Below are 22,860 nucleotides of genomic sequence, written 5' to 3'. Positions count from 1 at the left end.
AGCGATCTTAAAGGATATAATTGGTCGGCAACGACGGAAGTGAAAATTTAGGTTCACTAAAGACCACATAGTTCAGGAACTTTCCCCAAACTAAATCCTCAATATTTTTCTCCTGCATTGATCGGAGGTGAGGTTTCATGATCATGGTCGGCATGACAACCCAAAGAAAGGAACCGATAGCGGGACTGTTTTCTTTGGAAGATGTTTCTTACAATAATATAACATTCTCTTTGCATACCCTTGCTTATAAAACCGTATGGCCGGATGGCCTTCTTTGTCGTAAATCTTTGCCCTCATAAAGGCTTTATAAAGTGGGACAAACACTCACCGGCTACTAGCCGAGGAGGTTGAAGCCGATGGTCGGTCAACAAAGTTTTGTACAGTACGGATCTGAGCATTAATGATGTAGAGTACTTGGATACATAGAATCATTACACATAATTTGTGATTTTACTCCGGATATCGATCCTTAATTCGGCCACTTGTGCCCACATTAAGGCTCGGGGGCTACTGGGGTTCGCGCTTATCATTTACTAATATTAAAGGGGCACATCGATCCCCTGATCTGGTGTTGCCACCCGACCGATGTCTCGGGGGCTACTGCATTGCCTATTCAATACGGCAAATTCAAAGTGCTCAGTGTTCGGCTTGACTGAACTATGGGCAAACGCATCTTCGGGTAACAATATGAACTATCTAGGACCTATCCGGCATCAAGCTAATATATTACGGCGACTTCTCGAGACCCTCTCTCAAGGGCACGTCCGCCGATCACTATCTCCTCTAATGTGCATCTCGGATTTTAGGCCGACACACACCTTGAGGGCTACTAGCTATATATATTGTTAGTAAATAAATTGCATCAATCGGAAATAAAATCCACAAACAATCAGCCCAAGCCTGAGGTGGTGCATCACCTCGGAAGCAGTCCGGCATAAAGCTCAGTTGCAAGTGGTTGGCTCCATAGAGGGCATCTCCGGCATTAAGCTCGGTTGAACCATTTTAACTTTTTCAAGACCGAGGTAATTTATGACACCTCGGATACAGTCCGACATTGAAGCTCGGATACATTCCGGCATTGGAGCTCGGAAGCGGTCCGGCGTTGGTGCTCGGCTGCAAAAGATACCCCGTATGTAGTCCGGTGTTGGAGCTTGGATGCAAGAGGACACCGCCGCGCGGGACCAACTTCAAACCTGTGGTGTGGCACAAAAAATAACAAGGCATTGATAAAGGCTGATAACTTAACGGGGCTCCTCGGATACCCGACATGTAAACTCTTCGGATTCACTTCGGCGATCCTCAAGATTGAAGATGAGAAGATTTGTTGAACCACTTTTCAAGACCAACGACCGAAGATGAAGAACAGTTCGAAAAAATCGAGGAGCGTCCCCAACTTGAAGACCGGTTTAGGGGGCTACTGACAGTGTCCTGGACTAGGGGGTACTCACTGAAGGAAATATGCCCTAGAGGCAATAATAAAGCTATTATTTATTTCCTTATATCATGATAAATGTTTATTATTCATGCTAGAATTGTATTAACCAGAAACATAATACATGTGTGAATACATAGACAAACAGAGTGTCACTAGTATGCCTCTACTTGACTAGCTCATTGATCAAATATGGTTAAGTTTCGTAACCATTGACATGGATTGTCATTTGATTAACGGGATCACATCATTAGTAGAATGATGTGATTGACTTGACCCATTCTGTTAGCTTAGCACTTGATCGTTTAGTTTGTTGCTATTGCTTTCTTCATGACTTATACATGTTCCTATGACTATGAGATTATGCAACTCCCGTTTACCGGAGGAACACTTTGTGTGCTACCAAACGTCACAACGTAACTGGGTGATTATAAAGGTGCTCTACAGGTGTCTCCAAAGGTACTTGTTGGGCTGGCGTATTTCGAGATTAGGATTTGTCACTCTGATTGTCGGAGAGGTATCTCTGGGCCCTCTCGGTAATGCACATCACTTAAGCCTTGCAGCAACTAATGAGTTAGTTGCGGGATGATGTATTATGGAACGAGTAAAGAGACTTGCCGGTAACGAGATTGAACTAGGTATTGAGATACCGACGATCGAATCTCGGGCAAGTAACATACCGATGACAAAGGGAACAACGTATGTTGTTATACGGTTTGACCGATAAAGATCTTAGTAGAATATGTAGGAGCCAATATGAGCATCTAGGTTCCGCTATTGGTTATTGACCGGAGATGTGTCTCGGTCATGTCTACATAGTTCTCGAACCCGTAGGGTCCGCACGCTTAACGTTTCGATGACGGTTAGATTATGAGTTTATGAGTTTTGATGTACCGAAGGTTGTTCGAAGTCCTGGATGTGATCATGGACATGACGAGGAGTCTCGAAATGGTCGAGACATGAAGATTGATATATTGGACGACTATATTCAGACACCGGAATGGTTCCGGGGGTTATCGGATATATACCGGAGTACCGGGGGGTTACCGGAACCCCCTGGGGGTTATTGGGCCTCATGGGCCCAAAGTGCTGGAAGAGGAGAGGCAGCAGGAGGTGGCGCGTGGCCCCCTTGCCCCAATCCGAATTGGGAAAGGGGAGGGGCGCGGCCCCCCTTCTCCTTCCTTCTCTCCACCTCCTCCTTCCCCCTTCTCCTAGTTGGAATAGGAAAGGGGGGCAAAACCTACTTGGAGTAGGATTGCCCCCCCCTTGGGCACGTCTCCTCCTCTTGGCCGGCCCCCTCCTCCTCCCCCCTTTATATACGGAGGAGGGGGGCACCCCATAGACACAACAATTGATCTCCCCTCCACCATAATCCACCTCGATAATATCGTAGCAGTGCTTAGGCGAAGCCCTGCATCGGTAGAACATCATCATCGTCACCACGCCGTCGTGCTGACGAAACTCTCCCTCAACACTCGGCTGGATCGGAGTTCGAGGGACGTCATCGGGCTGAACGTGTGCAGAACTCAGAGGTGTCGTATGTTCGGTACTTGGATCAGTTGGATCGTGAAGACGTACGACTACATCAACCGCGTTGTCATAACGCTTCCGCTTTCGGTCTATGAGGGTATGTGGACAACACTCTTTCCTCTCGTTGCTGTGCATCACCATGATCTTGCGTGTGCGTAGGAATTTTTTTGAAATTACTACGTTCCCCAACACTCACCACGTCGTCTCCCGACCAGCTGGATCGGGCCGAGGACCCCCATGGCGGTTCACTCATGGGCCACTTCCGGCAGCCCATGCCGCATACAAGGAAGATCCCACAAGACTTGGCGCACAAGACAAGGACTCTCCTAAACCCTAGGCCTCTGGTGTGTTATATAAACTGAGGCCAGGCTAGTCAATAGAGAACATCTAATATTCAACAATCTCGTGGTAGATACATGTACTCTGTACTACACCCCATATGAATACAATCAAAAATAGGACGTAGGGTTTTACCTCCATCAAGAGGGCCCGAACCTGGGTAAAATCCCGTGTCCATGTTACCATCGCTCCAAGACGCCTAGCTTAGGACCCCTACTATGAGATATGCCGGATATAGAACCGACAAAGGGTTCTCACCTTTTTCTTATGTGCCTTTTCTAATTTCCTTCTTATTTTTATTTCTATCAAGATTGTGTTAGCCCTTGTCGCTAGCTTTCCAACAAACTTGGTTTCATTGAATTCGGAGTCCGTTTGCAGAAGTTGTGTCAGTTTTGGTGTCCTTAAAAAGGTTGTAGCGGTACTACCACTTATGGGAGCGGTACTACCGCTTAGAGGGGATGTAGTTTTTTACTACCGCTCTTGGGAGCGGTACTACCGCAACTACTTCTGTGGCTACTTCCGTTCCGCTCCAAAAAATCGTCTCAAGTCCAGCGATGGTAGGCAGAGATGTATTTTTTTAGTACCGCTTGCAAGCAGTAGTACCGCTACCCTTTGAGGTAGTACCGCTACCCCTAGTGGTAGTACCATGAGGACGAGCAGTAGTACCGCTCTGTGCAGGCTATGAGCATAACGGTTGGATTTTCCCCACCTATAAAAGAGGGTCTTCTTCCCCAATGAACCTTATCCTTTGAGCTCGTGTTCTTCCCCCATTGTTGACCTTCTTCGAGCTTGCTATCTCTCAATTCCTCCATGGATTCTTGCTAGTTTTTGTGGGAAAAGATAGAGGAGGTCTAGATCCACATTTCCACCAATCACTTTCTCCTCTATGTGAGGGGAACCCCTTGGATCTAGATCTTGGAGTTCTTGGTGTTCTCCTTCTTGTTCTTCCTCTCATTTTCCTCCCTAGCATTAGTTGCTTTGGTTGGATTTGGGAGAGAAGGACTCGGGCACTCCATGTTCCCTTGCCATTGCATTTGGTGCATCGGTTTGAGTTCTCCATGGTGATACATGGAATTTACAAGTTGAGAAGCTTATTACCCTTGGGTGCTTGGTACCCTTGAGCTTGTTCCTCTTGGGTGCTTGGGCGCCCTAGATGGTTGGTGGTGTTCGGAGCTCAATCATTGTGGTGTAAAGCTCCGGGCAAATGTCGGGGTCTCCAATTAGGTTGTGGAGATCGCCCCGAGCAATTTGAAGGGTACCGGTGACCGCCCCCAAGGGTCGCCAAAGTGTATGGGTTCGGTGACCGCCCCCAAGGGTTGCCATTTGTACGGGTTCGGTGACCACCCTCAAGGGTCCCTTAGTGGAATCACGGCATCTTGCATTGTGCGAGGGCGTGAGGAGATTACGGTGGCCCTAGTGGCTTCTTGCGGAGCATTGTGCGTCCACACCGCTCAAAACGGAGATTAGCATCCGCAAGGGTGTGAACTTCGGGATACATTGTCGTCTCCGCATGCCTCGGTTATCTCTTCCCCGAGCCCTTTACTTATGCACTTTACTTTGTGATAGCCATATTGATTATTGTCATAGATCTTGCTATCACCTAGTAGTTTATCTTGGTTAGCATAAGTTGTTGGTGCACATAGGTGAGCCTAGTTGTTGTAGGTTTTGTGCTTCACAAATTAACCGCTAGGTTTATTCCGCATTTGTTCAAGCCTAAACCGTAATTATTTTAAAGCACCCCTCCCCCCTCTAGGAGACATCCACGATCTTTCAAGCAGTGGCTTCAACAACAACAACGGTCGCCGCCCTCCTTCCCATGGTCGCCCTCGCTGCCAGCTTTGCAAAAAGTTTGGCCACGAGGTGATCGACTGCTGGCATCGGTTCGATGAGGATTACGTGCCTGACGCCCGCCATGTTGCTGCTTCAATGCGTGAACAGGGCGGCAATGGTGTCTGGTACGTGGACTCTGGCGCTACGGACCACGTGACCAATGAGCTCGAGCAGCTTGCCCTTCGTGAGCGGTACCATGGCAATGACCAGATTCACACCGCCAGCGGTGGAGGTATGGATATTTGTCACATCGGTCAAGGTTCTATTAATTCCCCTACACTTAAACGTGATCTAGTTCTTAGAGATGTGCTTCATGTTCCACAAGATGACAAGAACCTTGCATCCATGTCTCATTTAGCCACCGACAATAATGTCTTCTTTGAAACTCACCGTCGTTATTTTTTCATTAAGGATCGGGCAACGAGGGAACTCCTTCATCACAGTAGATGCGTTTGAGGGCTCTAGCCCATTCCATCCGGATCCCTAGGTCACAAGCGTCGTCAAGTCTACTCCGTCATCAAGCCCTCTTTGGCACGGTGGCATCAACGATTAGGGCATCCATCGTCGATCATTGTCAAACAAGTAGTCAATAAAGACAATCTTTCTTTGTCTCATAGTACAATTTGTGAGTTTGTCCGTGAAGCTTGTCAATGTGCCAAGAGCCATCAGCTTCCTTATCCCAAGTCAACTAGTGTGTCTCATGCTCCGTTAGAACTTATTTTCAGTGATGTATGGGGTCATGCCCGAGATTCTTTTGGTAGAAAAAAATATTATGTCAGTTTTATTGATGATTAGAGCAAGTTCACTTGGATATATTTGCTTCGATATAAATCTGAGGTTTTCTCTATCTTCCAAGAATTTCAGAAACTTGTTGAGCGACAATTTGATAGAAAAATCCTTTCAGTCCAAAGTGACTGGGGAGGGGAGTATGAGAAACTCAACTCTTTTTTCCGTAGCATTGGGATAGCTCATCATGTATCTTCTCCTCATGCTCATCAACAGTATGGCTTCGCTGAGCGCAAACATCGCCACATTGTTGAAGTTGGCCTTTCTCTTTTAGCTCATGTTTCGATGCCTCTCAAGTACTGGGTTGAAGCATTCATTATCGCCACTTACCTCATTAATAGGCTTCCTAGCAAAGTCATTGGCAACTCCACTCCATTACAGCGTCTCTATCATTAAAAACCTGATTACAACTATCTTAAAATATTTGGGTGTGCTTGATATCCCAATTTGCGTCCATACAATCACCATAAGCTTGAGTTTAAATCCACTCAATGTGTATTTCTTGGTTATAGTAATCTTCATAAAGGTTATAAGTGCCTTGAAATCTCTACTGGACGCATCTATATTTCTCGTGATGTTGTTTTTTATGAGACTCTCTTTCCTTTTGCCAAACTACACCCCAATGTGGGAGCCTTGCTTCGTGCAGAAATTGCACTCCTCTCAGACTCTGCCACACCACCTGATCACGGGGGTGAATTAACTGAACTTGATCATGTACAAAAATCCCAAGGAAATTCTGATTCTGTTGATGTTTGTGCTAATTCACGTTGTCATTTTATATGTGAGGAAACAAACAAGGTGGGCACAGAGACTGCTGCTGATTCGGCTGACAGCGCGTGATCCCAGGCGGATTCGCCTGCCCAGCCTGTTGTCTCTGGCGGCGCGCGATCCCAGGAGGATCCCCCGTGTGCTTGGACTCACGCGGTCTGGTGGCCGACCGCGCCGACTGGGTGGCGCCCACCGGTCCCGCAGCGTCGCCTCGCGTCAGTCCTGCCGCATCACCTCGCGCCACGTCTCCACGCGCTGAGCCGCCTGCCAGCCCATGTGCGGGGGGGGGGGGGGGAGTCACCCGTCGCCACGTCTACGCAGGCCTCCATAGCACCCGACCATGGGTGCGCGCCTGACCCCAAACGGCTGGTCGCGGGTGCGTGCCCGGTCCCTCGACTGATTCGGTGCATGGACCCGCCTTGTATTAGGAGCCGGCTGCTGGTTTGTCGCCCGCATCGGATTGGGAGCCGGCCGGATCGTCTATGGCAGTGGCTGCTCCTGTGCCCCCTACATCTTCTCTTCGGAAAACACGGTCTCAGTCAGGTATTGACAAGGAAAAATAGTACAAATGATGGTACGATAAGGTATGATAAAATCAAACGTGCCTTCCTTACCATTACTGGTGGACCAATTCATTTGTATGACGCTCTTGCTAATAAGGATTGGAAGGAAGCCATGGACAATGAATATAACACACTTATGAAAAATAAGACTTGGCACTTGGTTCCACCAAAATATGACAATGTTATTGATTTTAAATGGGTGTATAAGATAAAAAGGAAGTTTGATGGAAGCATAGACATATATAAGGCTGGATTAGTTGCCAAGGGATTTAAACAGAGGTTTGGGATTGATTATGAAGATACTTTTAGTCATGTTGTTAAGTCAACTACTATTCGACTTGTCTTGTCTATTGCTATTTCCAGAGGATGGAGTCTAAGACAGCTAGATGTTCAGAACGCGTTTCTTCATGGTGTTCTTGAGGAAGAAGTGTTCATGTGGCAATCACCAGGTTATGAGAATCCCAACACACCACAACATGTCTGTAAGTTGGATAAAGCTTTGTATGGTTTGAAGCAGGCCCCAAGAGCCTGGTATTCCAGATTGAGTATGCAGTTGCAACATCTTGGGTTCATACCATCCAAGGCAGATACCTCATTGTTCTTCTTTAATAAAGGCAATGTCACTATCTTTGTGCTTGTTTATGTTGATGATATAATTGTTGCTAGTTCAAGTTCAGATGCCACTACTTGCTTGCTTAAGGATCTCAAGTTGGAATTTGCTCTCAAGGACTTGGGGGATCTTTACTATTTTCTTGGTATAGAGGTAAAGCAAGTTAAAGATGGAATACTTCTCTCACAGGAAAAATATACAACTGATATTCTCAGGAGAGTAGGGTTGGAGAATTGTAAGCCAGTCAATACACCAATTTCTACCTCAGAAAAGCTTACAGTGAAAAGTGGAGAAGTTCTTGGACCAGAGGATGCAACAAATTATAGGAGTGTTGTAGGTGCTCTGCAGTATTTAACACTTACACGTCCTGATATATCTTATTCAGTAAACAAGGTATGTCAGTATTTACATGCACCTAGAACTACTCATTAGACTGCAGTTAAAAGAATTCTAAGGCATCTCAAGTTCTCGGAAGGTCTTGGACTTGAAATTACCAAGTCCTCTTCTATCCTTGTCACTGCATACTCTGATGCTGAATGGGCAAGATGTGCTGATGATAGAAGGTCTACAAGTGGTTTTGCTGTGTTTCTGGGAACTAATCTTGTGTCATGGAGCGCAAGAAAACAGGCCACTGTTTCCAGGTCAAGCACAGAGGCTGAATATAAGGCCTTGGCTAATGCTACAACTGAAGTAATGTGGATATAGACATTACTCTACGAGCTTGGAATTAAGGCTCCATAGGCTGCGAGATTATGGTGTGACAATATTGGTGTAACTTATCTCTCAGCAAATTCTGTTTTTCATGCACGGACAAAACACATTAAAGTTGACTTTCATTCTGTCAGAGAAAGAGTAGCTCGGAAGCTTCTTGAGATTCGGTTTATTCCCACAGGAGATCAACTTGCGGATGGGTTTACGAAGCCTCTTACCGAGAGAAGGTTGAATGAATTTAAGTACAATCTTAACCTTAGCAAAGCTTCTTGAGGTTCAGATTGAGGGGGAGTGTTAGAATAAACGTATAAGAGATGTATAGGGTTAGGAGTTTGTTCAAATTATGTACCTCATCTCTATCTCTTCTTCTCCCCAATCTCTCTGTAACAACCTTCCTGGTCATCTCTCGATCTCTTTCTCTGTAACTTGTATGTCAAGGCTTTCGCCCAATATATACATGCGGCCCCAGACACAAGGTTCTACGCTTCCCATATCGTTTTACACTCTGCCCAGTTGGCAATCACGGATATGACCTTCGATGTACTCCCTTCGTCTGAAAAAACTTGTCCCTCAAATTGATGTATCTAGCACGGGATACATCCATTTGAGAGACAAGCTTTTTCGGACGAAGGAAGTATGCAGTATGTGGCTAAGATGAAAACACACATAGTTATTTCCCAAAACTTGTATAATTAGCTAATATTTTTGCTAAGTGAGCTGCCACATCTGCTCAATTACTTTGAGCGGGCATCACTTCTCAGAGTCTCGGCCTGTGTGATCTGTGCGCCACCTTCAAAAAAGCATCCCCAAAATAGCAAGCCCCTAGTACCTGCATGCTCCCTTCGCATGTGCCTTTGGTGAATGACATGTGGGCCCAATAGGTGTCTGGCCCATATGTCAAACACACAAAGGCAGGTAACGTTACGGCACTGAAGCAGCCTCCCAGCTTGTGTGATCTCTGTGCCACTGCCACCTTGACACGCCATCCTCAAAATAGCAAGCACCTTATGGCATCTTCGAAGCTGGCCCCAAACCGTACACTGCACTAGTCCGTCGACCGGAGAGCTCACATAGATGCGAGAGCCGGACATCAATCGTAGCCACATGCATTTCAAATCAGATATTGACTAACCGGACAAATTATATCAAACATGAGAAAATAACACAAATCATCCGTAAATAGCATGCAAATATGTGCAGTACAACGATAATTCAAATTCAATGAGATTAACCAGTTGTTCGCCAAGTTTTTTATGGATAGATCATGTTACCTCACAAATATTGTCCCCTAAACTTCATCCAACAATGTATGTGCATGAATGGTCTGCCCTCTGACATTTAATACCGCGGCAGCGCGTACAGGCTACGCAACGTGGAGAGCAACAAGAAGCAAAACTTACGATCTCCATGGTTACCAGGCGCTATGCCATATTGCCTCCAACTGATCAACCGCTCTACAAAACTTTGTGACGGAGTTCTGGATGGTGTACCGTCAATACACTAGAGACTTGATATTGCGTTCATAGATGATGTGCATGCCATAAGGCGCAATGTGCTTTCGCGCATAAAACCAACCATGCACGCTGTGCCAAAAGGCCCCCCTTTTCTGCTCCTGCCTACGAAATCAGCAGATACGGCCAACCACGCATCGCACAACACCTCATCCTCTTTCACCGAGTACTCCGCCATCATTCTTACTCTAAAAAACGACTTAGGTCGTCGCCCGCATCCACACACTTCCCCCACCTCGACACCGCATCCGATGCCCATACTTGGCAGCGTTGGTGGCCTCTTTTTGCCTCCGTCGTAGCACCTCCACGGCTATGCCACCACCTGGACTACGCCGCTGCCTGCCCACAAGGTGTTCGACACTTCGCACGCAAGGTACCATGGATATCAACGTCTGTGCGACATGAAGTGGGAGGCGACGACGATGGCGGCGTGGCCGAAGGTATCGATTGCGAAGGGAAGGGGGGGGGGTCGGGCGTTGTGCCCCGACGGACGTGCCAGGGGGAGGACAAGGCGGCCGTCGCGTGCGTCCGCGCCATCACAAACCCAACCAAAATTTTGGCCAGGAATGGGTCACAGACGACGAAAAACACGGATAGTTGTTCATTTGCGTCAGCGCGTTGGATCGTAATTTTTTGTTCATTTTAACCCAAATGAACGCGCGCGCATAAAATGCGTGGGCACGTTGAAGTTGCTCTGAGAAAAAGAATTTGTATTCGCATCAGCACGTTGAGTCGTGGTTTTCGTCCTCACGGATCCAAACGAAAATAACCGAAGAAATGGGTCAACGCAGTTGGCCAAGGATGCACTTCTGCTCGGTCGTGCGAGGCGTCAACAGCGCCGCCCATTTTGCCGTGCTGTGGAGTGGATCCCTGGCCATCGGTCGAGCCCCACCCGCAAACTGGATCCTCCTCTGACCGACGTCACTGGCCTGGCCCACCTGTCAGCGACCAAAGGCTTCCACCAGCAAACGCGCACCATCGCGTCTCAGCCCAGCGAGACACGCTTGCGCCATGCCGTTTTTTTTTTCTTCTATCTTCTTCTTTCTTCTTCCGAATAAACAAGCTTGGCTGGTTGCCCCGCTGTGGTTCAGCCGTTTAGCATATCCGGTTCACAAAACTAGCCCCCGAAAACCCGTTGAGAAAAAGAGGAGAAACCCACCGCAAGCAGCCGTCTATCTTCAAACCGACGGACCAGATCCGCGTGCTCACGATGCGGAAGAAGGCCCGAAGCGCAGGCCAACTTATAGCCGGTCCCATTCCCATTTCTTCCCAAATCCCACCCCCCGCCGTCTGGCGTCCTCCGCCCCGCCTTCCTTTTTCACCTCTTCCCTTCCCCTCCATCCACCTCCCAAGGGCGCGGAGGCGGAGAAGGCGGAGGCGAGAGGGTTCCGCATCTCCGGGCGAGCTCTGGAAGGTGGGTTCGTGTCTGCTCGCGCTCGCATCGTTAGGTTCCGCAGCGCCTGGTTCGATCCGGCGTGGGGTTTTGAGGGTTTTTGTGGCTCGCACATGCGGGGTTTTGGGGGTGGGATTGGGGGAGTTCTGTGAAACGCGAGGTGCATTTCGATTTCGTGTTGCTCCGACTCTAGGTAGTTGGGTTCGAGATGTTTGTGCATTCGATTTCTGAGCGCGGTGCTGGTGCTCGTCGCGCTCGCCCGGTTCCACGGCGCGTGTCTGGTAGGGGATTTTGGTTCCGCGCAATGCGGGCGTTTCGGGGGTTCTGCCTTGCTTTGGATTCGAGGCCGGTTGCGTCGAGAGGTTCGTGTGATCGATCTCCGGGGCCCGGTGCTAGTGCTGGTCTCGCTCCCTCCGTTCCACGGCGCGTGTTCGGTTCGATTCGGTGACCGTTTTGGGGGATTTGGGTTCTGCCCAATGTGATTGGTCAGGGGCTAGGGGTTCCGGGTTGTTTGATTCGAGATTGCTGTGTGATATTGCAGACGCTGCCCCTGATCCTAGCGATTTTTCATCTCTAGATAGACGATCGAGGCCGTCAGGCCGTCCTGTGACTTATTTAGAACCGTCCTGTTACTGCGTGCGTCCGATTGTTGGTACGGAGGTAGAGTAGAAGCATCTCTCTGCGTGGTTCTTTTCTTCATGACCGGTTAGGTGTTTGGTTCTTATTTCGTGGCCGAACTGCTTTACCCGGGAGGTCTGGGTGCAATAATCTCATGCTCTGCTGGTGCACGCGAGTTTCGATTGTTTGGGGTTTGCAACTCAGCAAATGGCATTTGCTTTATCGTGGCATAGATCTCCGCTTCCACACTTGCTGCCTACTTCTGCATCGATATGAACATTGGCTTGGATTGGTACTAGTTTGCTCTATTTGCGTGGTGAGGGTTTGGATTCGGCTTTGATTTCCCCCGGTCTCCTGTTTCGGTGGATTTGGTTGCCCCTTTTTTTTTGAAATAGCCAAGTTGATTCAGTTTCTTCCCCGTTTGTGCTTCATGATAGATTGACAGATCGTTTCTCGATGCTGTTTCTGGTCTGGATGTAGAGTTCCGATTTAGCAGGTCCACCATTTTCAGATTACAGTTATGTAGTCGCGAACAATACTGTTACAGTGCTTTTAAGATAGTATTTCGTTCACGATTTTTGTGATGCTGATGTGTTCTGGATGTACTTTTTTGGACTAGCGGACACTTTCCAATGATTGTAGTGTGTTTCTGGAACTTTCTTATACCCTGCTTCTATCCTGCACCACTGTTCCCATGGTTTAAACAGCAATATATGGAGGTGTTTTATTTGGTCTGAGTTTTGTCAAAATTGCTTTGGTTCACTGCCATTTTACTGTTGTAGGCGTTTTGCACGATCTATCTTTTCCTTTTCCCGGGTGCTCCACCATATGTCTCAGCAACTGGTCCTGAAGTGCTGATTGCTACTTGGACGGACTTGAGTTTATGTGTACATGTTGTTGTAGTTGTATTAAAAGTTCAGCTGTATTCATTCCATGTTCCTTCTGCATGCTAATACGTGGGCACAAACATACCATTCATTGTTTATTAATGGCTGACGGTAGACCTAGTGACATGCCAGGATTGAGTGTTACAGTGGAAGACCACTGCAAGCTATTACTAATGATAGCAGTTAGTATAGTTTTTCGGGTCGAATGTAGTACTCCCTCCGTTCACAAATATGAGATGTTTTGGATATTTCAATATGGACTACATACGGACTGAAATGAGTGAATACACACTAAAATGCGTCTGTATACATCCGATTCAGAAAAAAGTTAGAACATCTTATATTTGTGAACGGAGGGAGTAGATCTTAGATCTAGATGCAAGTATATTATTATATGTCGACAGAAAATATTCAAATATCTGCTCGTGTTGCTGGTTGTACAAACATTCTGAATTTGGAGAGCTCTCTTTTTTCCCGAGACCACGCAGGAGCACTGCATGTTAAGGGCTAATGCTTGGTGAAGTTCTTAGACCAGTTATGATATGTTTTGTTTCAGTTCTGTTAAGCTACTTCTAGTACTATTAATAGACAACCTCAGTGTTCTATTCATATGCTGCAGTAGTATCCCCTTGAAAATGAAAAATACCCAGAACAAGAAGCTGCTGTGCTTGTTGCCTCTTTGTATTTCTTCTTTTAGTTTTTTATTTCCGGTACTGAATTTTTTTGTTTTACAATTATTTTACTAAAATAGGTTCATACAAAATAATAAAAGAGTAATGTAGCACTGACTTATAACTTTTGGCATTGATTCATAGGAGAAGTGGAGGGAAAAACATAGGAATAGGAAATTTTCCTTTGGTGACACATTTTCCTTTGGTTTGACTTTCAGAGGAGAAACAAAGGAATTTTACAATCCACTCACATCTGTCTCATTTTTTCATTTCTTTGCTCAAAGAACAAGGGCAAAGGCATAAGTTGCATAATAACAACCTAATCTTACCTTTGCATATGTTTAACCTTGACTTGACACTTGACTATGCTTTTTTAGAATTCCTGTGTCTTTTACTATTCCTGTGAGTCAAACACCCAATTCTGCAAAATTCCTGTGTTTTTACAAGCTTCTGTTTTGCACATGCAATCCTCCTATTCCTGTTTTTTTCCCAGTTTGTACATTTTCAGAATCCTGTGAATCAAAGAGCCCAACATGGTTTGCTTTTATCAAGAATATAACAACATTACTATAAAATTAACCTGTGTACAGCTCTGTTCTGCCTTGTATGGAACACAATGTGTTTAAATTTCTCAGATTCAATTTAGTGTGTGCCAATTTCTCCTTGCGCTTGTCATGATTGATGTTACCTTTTTATCACTTTATTGTCATGTTTTGATCCTACCTTTTAAATTGCCCTGGATGGCCAACATTGTTTTCCCAAATAGTTTCCAAGAAAAAATTGTGTATGGTTTATGTCCCACTTCTATTCGCTTCATGTTCTTTGCATCAATTGACCTTAGAACTGACTTCATTCAGGTACCTGATTATGGCGGCTAAAACGGGTGGAGCTGTACAAGTGCATAAGAATGACACTGTTAAACGCACAGCAATGGCACGGAATGGCTCGGGCCGTGAAGGAAAGCCCATTAGGTTGCTGTCAAACCACTTTGCTGTGAAGCTTAGTGGGATTGATGCGGTTTTCTACCAATACAGTGTAATGAATAATTCTGAATTTCTGCATTTGTTATTCTTTTCTCAAGCATTTGATAATTATCGTTCAATGCCTGTTCTGAAATTTGTGATTATGCTGCAGGTGTCCATCAAATCTGATGACGATCAGGTGGTTGAAGGCAAGGGCATTGGCCGGAAGGTCATCGATAAAATGTTGCAAACATACAGTTCTGAGCTTGCTGGAAAGGATTTTGCATACGATGGCGAGAAATGTCTATTTACTGTTGGACCTCTTCCACAGAACAACTTCGAGTTCACTGTTATCATGGAGGAAACATCTGCAAGGTACGTATGTACCGTCGATCATAGCAAACTATGTGAGCTGATGAATTTGCCAAGTGCAAGTAGTTGGATAATGATCCATTTTTGTTCTTTTTTATGGGAAACCCATTCTTGTTCTTAGTGTCCGCACTGCCTACTTCCCTGTTCTTGCTGTCATGTTGTTCGCTTACTGGTATTTCAGTTCCAACTATCAGGATTTTTTGATTTTTTTTGAGATTTGTAGCCAACTGTCCTCATCCATAGTCTAGCTTTTTTATTGTGTCTGTTTTTGTACACATAAATACTCGTGGTAACCAAAGTGAGGAAAACATCCTATATTTGACAGAGTTCTACTTGAAATGGTTATCCCCCATGGGATTGCTGTGTTGAATTTCTACTTGAAATGGGCAACCCCCATGGGATTGCTGTGTTGAATTTCCTATTTGAAATGGTTAACCCCCCATGGGATTGCTGCGTTGAAGTTTTATTTGCTATATATCTTGGTTAAGCCACAAAGGATTGTTATGCAGCTGTTAGTTCTGTTAGTGATATTTATTGTAGTATCATACTCATTAAGGTCCCAAATTTTTGAATGGCAACATGGATAATATATTTTGTTAATGCTCAAGGCACTTTATAGATAAAGAAATACAAATAGGAAGCTTACCCAAACTTCATCTGTTCTTCAGGGCTGTTGGTGGGAGTCCAGGACATGAAAGCCCTGGCCCGGGTGACAAGAAACGAGTAAAGAGGTCACATCTTCCAAAGCAGTTCATAGTGGGTATAAGTTACGCAGCAAGGATTCCCCTCAGATCAGTTGCCCTAGCGCTTCAAGGAAGCGACTCGGATCATGCCCAGGATGCTCTGAGAGTCCTTGACATTGTTTTAAGGCAACAGCAGGCTAAGCGGTATGGATAATGTAGTTTTAAACTCTGTTTACCTCTTCAGTCTCATTCTGATTGTAATTATTGTTTGTCTGTATCCAGAGGTTGCCTACTTGTTAGACAATCATTCTTTAGTGATGACAGTAGAAATGTAGTTGATTTAACTGGTGGAGTCAGTGGTTGTCGTGGACTCCATTCTAGCTTCCGTACTACAATGAATGGTTTATCTTTGAACATGGGTATGTGTTCTTCGGTCGACTTGTGTATTTTGATCCACTTTGCTAATCATGAGAAACTGATGTGGCACATCTATGTTAAACAGATGTTTCGACTACTATGATTGTGACCCCTGGACCTGTTGTCAACTTCCTCCTTACAAATCAAAATGTCAGAGACATTAGAGACATTGACTGGCCCAAGGTTCATGATATTATAGCACTGCCTGATATCCCAGCTTTTATTTTTCTACTGAACATATATTTTCTTTGCTTATTTTTTTCTTCTCATGATGCATATTTCTAGAACTTGTCACAAACTTGTATCTATATATATCTTGCAGGCAAAGAGAATGTTGAAAAATCTGAGAGTTAAAGCTACACACAACAACATGGAATTTAAGATCATTGGGCTTAGTGATCAGCCTTGCTCTAGACAGACGTATGGTTCTATTCCTGCATTGCGTTATTCATTATTTTTCTCACAAACGGGTTCCCCAATTCCACATCTATCCTTATTCCATTTCTAAATCTTGTTTGTCCAACCTGCCTTGACTTTCTTCCTCCAGTTATAAGAACATAATGCTGTAGGATTCACACAGTTAATTTTGTATAACTTTCAGCAGTGATATCTTTGTAAATATATAGACTGAAATCATGATGTAAAAAATATAGTTGTCACATCAATTGTCTGTATAATGTATACTTTTATGACCTTTCCACATAATGCAAAAACAAATGTTTAGAGCCACTCGGAACACAAACGTTATTTTACTGGAGATATTAGTTTATTTAATAGTCACTACAATTCTACAACCTGCTTTAGTCATGTTGAAATTAAATTGATCCGCAGATTTCCAATGAAAGTTCGGAGTGGAAGCAGTGAAGGTCAAACTGTTGATATTACTGTTGAAGAATATTTTAAATCCAAGCAAGTGTTTTTGGAGAAGCCTTATCTGCCATGTCTTGATGTGGGAAAGCCGAAACGCCCGAATTATCTCCCAATTGAGGTTGTAGCCTTGACTGTTTATTCACTTTACGTGTGTCTCACCAGTTTTAGTTGCTGGCTGCACACAAAGTCCAAGTTGTGATATATGTCTTCCTTTTGATGGTGCAGCTGGCGAACATGATATCACTTCAACGTTATACGAAGGCACTGTCTTCTCAGCAAAGAACGACATTAGTTGAAAAATCACGACAGAAACCTCAGGATCGCATGAGAGTTGTTACTGATGTGGGTTTGTTGACTTCTGTTGAGATGTTACAACTTCTAGTTTCTTCCTTAGCTACTGACATGCAATTTACAGGCAGTAAAAAGTAACAGATATGATGATGACCCAATCTTTTCTTCTTGTGGCATTAAAATTGATAGTCAACTGACGCGTGTTGAGGGTCGTGTTCTGTCTGCACCAATGGTTAGACCTAATCTATTTTACATTTTGCTCTTTCCATATACATGACTAATCTTTTCAAACTGTTCTGATATGTTATTCCAGTTGGTTGTGGGAAATAGTCAAGATTGTGTTCCATTCAAGGGCAGGTGGAATTATAATAACAAGGTTGCTACTTGGTTACATGTGACAGAGCACACCTAATAAAAGTATTTTGTACTGAACTTAAATTTCATTTATTACTATTGCAGAAACTATTTGAGCCTGTTAGGATTGAGCGTTGGGCAATTGTGAACTTCTCTGCTCGTTGTGACATGAGCCGGATCTCAAGAGAGCTGATAAACTGTGGACGAACCAAAGGCATTGTAAGTTCTTCCATGACTCCTTTATTTCGCAGTAAAGCATGACAGCATGTAGCTTGTCTTGTAATGACATCTGTTGGCATATTTTATACCTCCTGTCTTGCGTAGATCATTGAAGGCCCTTACAGCCTGGTGGATGAAGATAACCAAGCTAGGAGATGTGCTCCCATTGTAAGAGTTGAAAGGATGTTCGAAAAAGTTAAAGCAAACCTTCCTGGTCCTCCGGAATTTCTGCTATGTGTTTTACCAGAGAGGAAGAATTGTGATATTTATGGTAATATGTTAAACAATATTCTTTTGCTGTTCGTGGATCTTCATGTAACAATCTTCTTTTACTCTCTTGAAGGCCCATGGAAGAAGAAAAATCTTCATGAGATGGGTATTGTCACTCAATGCATTGTTCCTAGTGCTAAGATGAATGATCAATACTTCACCAATGTTCTTCTAAAGATCAATGCTAAGGTACATATACTTGTCTCTTTATCTGATTGTGCCTGTTAGGTTTGACCCAACTGTCTTACCTCACTTACAATAGCTTGGTAGGATGAACTCTTAACATGTTTATTTTTGTTAATAGCTTGGTGGAATGAACTCTAAGCTGGCACTGGAGCATAGCCGTAAGATTCCAGTTATCAATAAGATACCCACAATAATTTTGGGAATGGATGTTTCACATGGTTCTCCAGGTCGATCAGATATACCATCAATTGCTGCTGTATGTCTTCTTCCCTCTCTTGCAGTACTTGCATCAAGAAAATATCTTGTGTTTCCATCCCTTTGAGTACTCCTAAAAGTAGCTGCATAGTTTAGACGGATATGTAGCACAAATAGTCTGTACAATTTATAAAAAGGGTCTGCACCATTCAATGAACAATAGCAAAATCCATCACTTTTGAATCACTATTTTGAACATCTGTGGGATTTTTATTTACCCTGCATATGCTACAGGTTGTTGGATCTAGATGTTGGCCACTAATATCACGCTACAGGGCATCTGTACGGACCCAGTCTCCAAAGGTTGAGATGATTGATTCTCTTTTTAAGCCACTGGATAATGGAAAGGATGATGGTATAATAAGGTACTGTAGACTTATCACCTGTTATTTCTGTTTACACCTGGCATTCTTTTAGTTATATTGTAGTAGAGAGAAGTGCATATTTCAACCCCGAACTCTTGTCCTGGTCTAATTTACAACCCCGAACTCCAATACCGTCTAAATTACAACCCCTAACTCTCAAAACCGGCTAGGATTCAACCCTCCCCTCTTTGTTGACCGGTTTTGACCGGTCAACGGGTCCCGTCAGCATGGCACATCAGCATTATTTTTAAAAAGCTGTAAAATAAAAAAATCCAGGAAAAGAAATAAAAAAAATCAAATTTCCGGGAAAAAATCAGGGAAAATAAATAAAATCGAATTTCTAAAAAACAAAAATATCGATATTTCCATGAAAAACCAAAAAATACTTAAAATAAAAAATCCAAGGAAAAAAATTCAAATTCCCAAGAAAATTATATAAAAACTGTAAAATAGAAAAAAAATCTAGAAAAAGTAATTTCCAAAAAAGTTCAATTTTTTGATTTTTTCCCCCGAAAATCACGGAAAAAGTTTCCGAATTTTTTTCGCAAACTTTTTTTTGGAAATTTGTTTTTTTTCCTGATTTTTTCTCGATCTTACAGATTTTTATTTATATTTTTCTTGAAATTTTGAATTTTTTTCCGACGTGGCATGCTGATTGGACCTGTTGACTGGTCAAAACTGGTCACCCCTGGTCAAAACCGGTGAACAAGGAGGGGAGGGTTGAATTCTGACCGGTTTTGAGAGTTGAGGGTTGTAATTTAGATGGTATTGAAGTTCAGGGTTGTAAATTAGACTAGGGCAAGAGTTCGGGGTTGAAAAATGCACTTCTCTCTATTGTAGTACTATGTACTCCCTCCGTCCTAAAATTCTTGTCTTAGATTTGTCTAAATACGGATGTATCAAGTCACATTTTAGTATTAGATACATCCGTATCTAGACAAATCTAAGACAAGAATTTTGAGACGGGGGGAGTATGTTGTTCTAGGCCTGTCACATATTTTTGCTTTCACTTTGCTTTCCAGGGAACTTCTACTAGACTTCTACACGACCAGTCAACAAAGAAAGCCAGAGCAGATAATCATCTTCAGGTATTTCTTATTATTGGCATGACATGTTATAGATATTTTGGAATTTACATTCTGATAGTTATGCTGATGGCCTTAGGTATGTTAAGTTTTCTCATAGAATTATTTGCTCGGATGATCAAAGCTTGATTTAGCCTTAAAAAGGAAAGACACATTTGGTAGTATTTTTTTCTGTTTGACAAAGAGAGATCTCCATCACACAAGCGTTCAGTTATCTATGTACAGAAAAAGGGACTGGAACTACTAAACCATTTTTTCTTTCTGCCTTCTATTTATTTTCTTTTATAGTCAAGAATTAAGTATGGTAGTGGTAATGTGGCACCCATGAAACATATCAAAATGACATGCACAAATCTCATGTAGAAGTTTACGATAAATATGCTGCATTATTTATTCCATTTTTTTGTCTTAAAAAATGGATATATATTTATTTATTAGTGTTTGTTCCTATATTTACGTTTTCTTTGTATTAGCACACCTATTTTCTATTAAAAGTTAAAAACAACCAGTTTTTGTAGTTCATGATCGACTGTTGACTTTACTTCCACAGAGGCTACATTCTAAGTAATCATCATCTTGTTTGAACTTATATAATTTTAAGAAGTCATGGTATTCCACACAAGAACTCGATATTGTGAACGAATTATTTCCCTCTACATGCAAAAGTCCAAGCTTAGCTTGCTGTTTGTATGTGGAAACAATAGCATTGTTCAATGCATTGACATCATAAATTAGAATTTTGTCTTTGTTGTCTCCTGTGTTTCAGCTGCACGTTTTCTGCACTAACTAGTTACCAGTATTCTGAATTCGTCCATCATTTTCTTATGTGATCAACATATGCAGGGATGGTGTGAGTGAGTCTCAGTTTAGCCAAGTACTGAATCTTGAGGTTGATCAAATAATAAAGGTTGTCCTTGGCACTTATTTGGCTTGGGAAACTTTTTCTGGAAATGTTCTTTTTTTTACAGAATTTTAATGATGCAGGCTTACCAGAATATGGGTCAGGGGCCACCTCCAAAGATTACAGTTATTATTGCTCAAAAGAATCACCACACGAAACTGTTCCAAGCTGACGCACCAGATAATGTTCCAGCTGGTATGCAATTGTCCTATGTCAAACATAGCGGAGCACTTCGCATCCGCACCAACGAAAAGAGAACAATTTAAGGAACTAAATTGCATTCTGGCTTTATGAACAGGGACTGTAGTGGACTCGGGTATTGTTCATCCGAAACAGTATGATTTCTACATGTGTGCTCATGCGGGACCTATAGTAAGTCTCCCTGCTTACCAACCCAATATTTTGGAAATTGCATCATTTCTAGCAGTTTGTGATTCGACTGCTGATTGCGTAGTTATCTGTCGGGCTTTATTTGGCATCCTAAATACTGTAAAATTAGTGGCTGGTTATGCATTTTACCATCAATTGCCTAATTGTGTGTCAGACTTTTCATGTGCTGTGTATATTTGGCATCCTAAATACTGTGAAATGTTTGCTCCCTCGTAGGGCACCTCAAGGCCCACCCATTATCATGTCTTGCTTGATCAGATTGGTTTCACAGCAGATGAACTCCAGAGCCTAGTTCTTTCCCTTTCCTATGTGTAAGTACACGGCTATTTCCCAATCTGTTACTGTACAGTACGTGGTGGTTCTTTACTTTCTTATGAGTTTGGTTGATGATATTATTCTTGTGCTTGTTGCTCAGGTACCAGAGGAGCACCACTGCAATATCTGTGGGTATGTTGACATTGTAGTAGTATATCACAATGTACTTCCTTTTGTATTTTTAAGTGTGTCATGACATTTGATCAATGCTGTGTTTTTCATATTCTCCAGTGGCACCTATCTGTTACGCCCACCTTGCAGCAGCGCAGATGAGCCAGTTCATAAAATTCGAGGAGTTTGCTGATACCTCATCTGGGAGTGGTGTCCCTTCGTCGTCAACAGCAGCAACAGTCCCGGAACTGCCACGGCTGCATGCTGATGTGTGCAGTTCGATGTTCTTCTGTTGACGTGGGCTTTTAGTCAGATCGTTGTGCAGCAGGGTTGACTTTTTGTGAGTGAAGAAACCTGATATTGGATAGGTGACAACACAGGTTTGGCTGGGAGCAATTTTTTGGATGGTATAGTGTCCGTGGTTAGGATGGTCGTGTTCGGATAGTAGTAGCAGTTGACACTTGATCGCTAGAAGGCTTATGGATGTGAATTCCAGATTCAAACTTTGCTCCATTTGTAAGCGCGTACTTTTGGCATATGCCAAACTCTTTCGGGCTTTGACTACAAGCTGCCCTTTTAATTGAGATATCTTGTTTAATCGTTTTTTTGCGAGATGATATCTTGTTTAATCTTGCGCTGGTACTTGCCTAAAATTAATTGTTGTGATGTGCTCCCTCCGTTCCATATTACTTGTCGCTGATTTAGTACAAAGTTGTACTAAATCAGCTCTGAATAATATTGAACGGAGGGAGTACTCTATAGATGCAACCTGTACCTGTCAAGAAACCTTATACTGGACAGGTGACTGTAGGTTTGATTCAGGACCAGTATCTAATAATTGAAAATAACTTGACAGTATGCTTTCATTACCACCAAGTGTCTCACGGAATGAAAATGAATCATGAGTAATTTGCGATTCATTAGTTGAAAAATAGTTTGCAATTTAGATGATTTTTTAAAATAAGTTCTATGTAAGTGGTTGTTGCGGAGGTTTTGTAGCAAGTATTTTTTGTGACCGACTTTTTTTTTCTTTCGAAAAAGCATTGGATCTATTAACCAGGAACAGGCATTACAAACCCTTAAACAAAGATAGGTAATACAACAAAGTCCTCATGGAGCCGACCATCGTCTTCCACCCAGACAGATGGTGCCCCGCTGCTGCCCC

The 22,860-nt window shown here is 43.4% G+C and overlaps 1 protein-coding gene across 2 annotated transcripts; it reads left to right on the top strand.

Annotated features, from left to right (window-relative positions):
- The first annotated feature begins 11,317 nt into the window (after window positions 1–11,317).
- On the top strand, window positions 11,318–22,299 carry LOC125508949 (protein argonaute 16). Of its 2 annotated transcripts, XM_048673769.2 has the most exons (23): window positions 11,318–11,494; window positions 14,507–14,684; window positions 14,784–14,986; window positions 15,652–15,870; window positions 15,949–16,085; window positions 16,169–16,266; window positions 16,406–16,503; window positions 16,915–17,071; window positions 17,179–17,295; window positions 17,369–17,476; window positions 17,558–17,620; window positions 17,704–17,817; window positions 17,923–18,088; window positions 18,161–18,276; window positions 18,392–18,529; window positions 18,763–18,893; window positions 19,916–19,981; window positions 20,822–20,885; window positions 20,963–21,074; window positions 21,178–21,251; window positions 21,486–21,580; window positions 21,685–21,716; window positions 21,816–22,299. In XM_048673769.2, exons 2-23 carry the CDS (start codon window positions 14,517–14,519, stop codon window positions 21,989–21,991), a joined length of 2,652 nt encoding a protein of 883 aa, XP_048529726.2. In that variant the 5' UTR covers window positions 11,318–11,494; window positions 14,507–14,516; the 3' UTR covers window positions 21,992–22,299. The 2 variants fall into 2 exon arrangements, with proteins under 2 accessions (XP_048529726.2, XP_087382155.1); XM_087526029.1 differs by having other exon boundaries at window positions 14,507–14,986.
- Window positions 22,300–22,860: the final 561 nt, after the last annotated feature.

This window comes from Triticum urartu, chromosome 5A, assembly GCF_056163025.1.
Source record: "Triticum urartu cultivar PI428250 chromosome 5A, HENAU_Tu73, whole genome shotgun sequence".
In the NCBI taxonomy this organism is placed as follows: Eukaryota; Viridiplantae; Streptophyta; class Magnoliopsida; order Poales; family Poaceae; genus Triticum; species Triticum urartu.
The sequence above is the reverse complement of the archived record's forward strand: the minus strand, read 5'-3'. Positions and strand labels throughout refer to the sequence as shown.